Source organism: Rhinolophus sinicus, chromosome 4, assembly GCF_057876585.1.
Source record: "Rhinolophus sinicus isolate RSI-liver-muscle chromosome 4, RSI-T2T, whole genome shotgun sequence".
Lineage (NCBI taxonomy): Eukaryota > Metazoa > Chordata > Mammalia > Chiroptera > Rhinolophidae > Rhinolophus > Rhinolophus sinicus.
Window position 1 is genome coordinate 100,518,340 of NC_142504.1, and position 4,744 is coordinate 100,523,083.

Consider the following 4,744-nt stretch of genomic DNA (forward strand, 5'->3'; position numbering starts at 1 on the left):
TTGGAAATCTTGTACCTGGAAGTATTCTTAATTGGCCCATATGCCAGTGGTAAACCAACACTTTGTGTGTCATACTTGAAAGTGAAATATTTGATGCATTCCTATTATATTCCGAGATAATTCAAGCATGTCCACTGTCACTTCAACTACCGGTAATACAAATAACTACTATTTATTATTTACTGCCATGAAATGTACCAATCACTTCACATATTTATTTATTCTTCACACTGGACCTCTGAGGAAAGAGGCGACTGATATCCTTATTTTGAAGGTGGAGAAAGGGACGAAGAAGACAAAGAAGGAGGTTAAGATAATTTACTCAAACTGGCTAGCAGTGAGCCAGGATTTGGACTCAGGCAATCTGGTTCCAGATTTTTTTTTCTTTTGTGTTCAAGCTCGTTGATTTGGTCTGCGGCACACAGGCCTGCCTTTCTTGGTGCCGCCCGCCGTAGGTAGCACGATGTTGTTGCAGTCCGTGAGCTTGTCCTCATTCAGAGGGTCAACCACGTCCTTCCAGATCAGCTCCTCCACGCACTCGAGGGTGACCATGGCCCCAGAGGCGCACAGCACGGCGCACGACTCTGCGCTGCCCTCAGGCAGTCGCGGGTGGCCTAGCACACGTGATGCTCGTTGTGCAGATGAGTCCCACCTGGTCCACTGAGCGTGGAGCAGCAGGAAGCGCACGCCAGACGTGCGCCGTGGCTTTCCGGATGTGAGAGGCGGGTCAGTCGCGAGACTGCTTCTGCAGCTTGGTGGTGGCTTTGCGGGTGAGTGGCGGGACACAGACGCTGGGCAGCGCTTCGTGCTGGTCCTTGCTTGTGGGTCAGGCGTCCTCTGGCCCGTTCCCTGAAGCAGCCGTGGACGTGAAGGGCCGGCTCACGCTGGCTGCCTCCTCCTCCAGGAAGCCCCGCGCCTGGTCCTGAGCCACAGCATCTGCATCTGTTTGGGCTCCTCCTGCTAAGCTCCTGGCTGCTTCTCGCAGGCTGGTCTCCTTTTTGTGTTGGTAGAAAATGTACTCTAGGATGGCCTGACGCCCAAATAGGAAGCCACCTGCGATGATGTCGGTCGTGGCAGGGTTGCTGAGAGGCAGCAGCAATCGAAGCCCTTGATAGCCTCCTGGCTCAGTCGAATATTCTGGGTCCCGCAGCCTGAGATCGTTTTCCTCCTGCTCATGGTAAGTGTAGACGGCAGTTCTTGCTGTGCCACGTCATCCTTACAGCGCACCCTGGCTACTCTGTGGCTTCTTCAGTGTGCCTTGCACAGGAAAGGAAAGATAATTTTGCTTCATTCATGTAGCCAGCTCTCTTTTGATTGGTGTTTTCATGCTATATCTTTTCCCATCCTTTTACTGTTCACCGTTTTATTCCTTATATTTTGTGGGTGACAAATAATTCTGGCTTTTTATCCTGTTTGACAATCGCTCTTTTACTTGCAGTGTTTAGACAGTTCACATTTAATGTTATTATTGATAGGGTTGGATTTAAAGCTGCCATCTTACTAGTTGTTTTTTGTGTTTCTCCCATCTGTCCTTGGTTCCTTTTCCTCTCCTTTCCTGTCTTCTTTTGGGTTAACATAATGTTGTTTTCGCATGCCATTGTAAGAGTTCTTTTCCTTCAAATGTGCACCGTTTGTCTGGATAAAGAAAATTGCTATAATTTCCAAAAGCTAATAGTGAAGTTATTAGGTTGCAGTCTTATATTTCTGCTAGAGGCTCTGTTGGAGCAAACAGTTAATGTTACAGCTCAGCTCTCAGCCCAAATACTAAGTTTAACGTATCTGTAGAGTAGGAGAATGGATCAAGTATGGCATTTTTATGTCCTTGAATATTATACAGCAGTGAAAATTAATGTAGCACTGTCAATTAACATAAAAATGATGCATTTCAAAAACAGTGAAACAAGGAAGTCATTAATGAATACATCCACTATGGAATAATTCATGTAAATTTAAGAAAGCATAAGTAGTAAAACTATAAATAAAAACAGGAATGATGCAAACAAAATTCAGAATAGTTCCTTGCCCCTTCTTCCACAAGACCAAATAAGAAGAGGATGAGGATGTGATCGGGGAGTGTCACAGTGAGCGTTTCATTAGTAATGCCCATTTATTAAGTGAGTGGACTAGGCGTGGCTCTTCAATTTATAGCTGTTTAAACTCTTTATACATTATATGTATTTTTTATTTTTTTAAATATTCAGTAAGAAGGCAAAATGCTAAACTTGTATAGTGCTCAACACATACTCTGTCACCCTCTTCCCTTTTCTAATCAAGTACCACCTGGCATTCAGTCACCAATCCATCAGGGCACTTTCAAATTGCTGCCACACTCCAGCCCTCAGTTTTATCTCTGCACGATAAGGAGAAACTGTTTTCATGACCACCAAGGTTCCTTACAGAAATAAAACACTTTGATTTTGTAACTATATTTGAACTTGTCAAATGCAGACTTCTTCTTGGTTTCAATTGATTATGTTCTAATTACTTATTTGTGACCCTAAGATTTCAATGAGGTAGAATCTTAAATAGATTCCATATGATTTTCAGGTAGGTGATAGGAATAAAGATTAAGAAATGCCTCTTCATTTTTAGTGGGTGGGTAGAAATACGATCATGCTAAACTTTTCTTCCTATAAAAAGCTTTTCCTGGATTTGAAGATTCTTCACGTGTATAATTTTTGATGTTTTCCATGAAAGATTTGCTTTCCTAAGGATTACAGCTTTCAGGATACTAGAAACTGGATCAACTCTCCTTTCTCCTTCAATGCAGGAATTAGTCTTTCATTTCTCTGCGTGTAGTTGACTTTATTATCTGACAGAGGAAACATTTTTGCCCGTATCTTTTTGGCAGACTGTTTTTCTATGGTTTTTGACAAGCCAGCATTTCCCATCATGGAGGTACCTTTATACCCATTAATCAAGGGCAGCATGTGTGTTACATGAATTCATGTACACACAGCCGTGGGGACCTGGAAATAATTGTTCATAAGCTTCGGTCACTCTGCCAGAGCACACACCCCCTGCTATCCTGCCTTGCCCTCATTTTCCCTCTCATTCCTCCTTAACCTCAAACCTCAACCAGACACTCTTCAGTCTTCTCTCTATTTGCTTGCCCTCAGAATGCTCAGACTATAATCTCCAAGTGCAGACTGCTCATTTCCTAAAGATTTGGATTTCCTGGCAAGGAAACTTAGAGGCAGGGCTGTTGCCATCTGACTATAGCGTGAAGTCCCCAAAGACTCAAGGCCTCCTGAAAGCCTCTTCAGATGCTAATATTCACACAAAGTGCCTGTGGCCCCAGCTGGCCTTCACCTGGAGCCCTGACAGGCAGGAGCCTCCAGAATGAGGTCTTGGTTTCCATAAAAATAGGACAGGCACACATGGGAAATGGCACAGAGCTAGCACAAGCTATAAAATTATTTAAAATCGGCTTCCAGTCAGTTAAAACTAATTGCTGAGAAGACAAAGCCCAAGCAGGAGCCCCCTGTCTCCTTTCTTTTTGTAATTCACTTGAGACAGGGGAGCTTGAATCCTCTAATGCCCACACCTAAAATTAAACGATGCTACTAAATTCAAGATGCAGCCATTGTTAATATTCAAGTATGTTTTCAGCACAGCAGCAATGTGCTACGTGCTAGGGTGAAAAATATGAATAGTCATTTAGAATTGTCCCTGGGTTTCCTTAATTTTATTGGGGTACCTTGTTTAAATGTAGCGTTATGTTTATTATTGCGGGTCTTACGACCGATGTTCTGTTTTTGCTGGGTAGAGTTTGCAGCCCATTCATTCTACTTTCTGTGAAACAGATTTGTAAATGAAAAGTGACTTAGTTCACCAACATATTCCAGGATTCAGCAAGCTGAATATATACAAGCCAGGAGGACTCCTTGCTCTATGCCCTTTTTGGGAACTGGTTTAGAGAAGAGCTGTACAGCAATCCTTTCCCTGCCCATCCCTCATTTTCACATGGTCTAGCATATGATATCAGTGGGGAGATCTCCCCTTAGCAGCTGATCTCAGAATTCTATTGCTGCTTCTCCCAAGTTTGTAGCTAATTTATGCAACTCTTTGTTTGAAGAAAATTATGATTTAAAGCAGTGGTTTCCTTGCTTTTTTTTTTTCGTTTTTTTTTTTTTTTTCATTTTAGCGATCCTCTTTGACATCACAAAAAGAAAGTATTCATTCAAGATTTCAGATGCCTTTTAGTTCCTATTGTTTTGGAATACACATGGATAATATGAATTCAGTCACATCTTAAAATGAATTTATATTTAGCTAATTGTAAATGCATCTTTATATATATTTGAGTATGGTTGCACATACATGTGCAGGACACTTATTAGCTCTACAGACAGTGTTTAGTACATATATTTCTGGATTCCAGGATGCCTCTTCAAATCCTTATGACCTTTCCAGGAGTCCTCTATCTTTGTTTCAGTTAAAGAACTAAGAATCTAGAAGGAGGAAATTGAAGGCAAGGAGTCAAGAGGATAGAGTTTTGTCATTTTGTCTGTATTAAGTCATTTGTACTGCATTTGGCATTTTAACCTCTCCATGTTTGTTTCCCCATTGTAAATTAAGAGTGGCTTATACCTGCCATATTTATCTCCTCAGTTATAGTAAAAGTGACATCCAGTAATAATAGCTAAGAATGTGCTTTCCAAGTATAAACTCACTCTTCTGGGTGCTATTATCTACTTAATTAAGGCTGCACATTTTGTGCTTTGACAGAGGAGAAGGTACT

General features: G+C 41.8%; 1 protein-coding gene across 1 annotated transcript; it reads right to left on the minus strand.

The window, feature by feature from the left end:
• Positions 1-393: 393 nt before the first annotated feature.
• Positions 394-2,891, minus strand: LOC148758428 (nitric oxide synthase-interacting protein-like). Its single transcript, XM_088797617.1, has 3 exons — positions 2,733-2,891; positions 884-1,168; positions 394-849 (listed from the first exon to the last, which is right to left on the minus strand). The coding sequence occupies exons 1-3, from the start codon at positions 2,889-2,891 to the stop codon at positions 394-396; spliced, it is 900 nt and encodes a 299-aa protein (XP_088653743.1).
• Between the last annotated feature and the right edge of the window lie 1,853 nt (positions 2,892-4,744).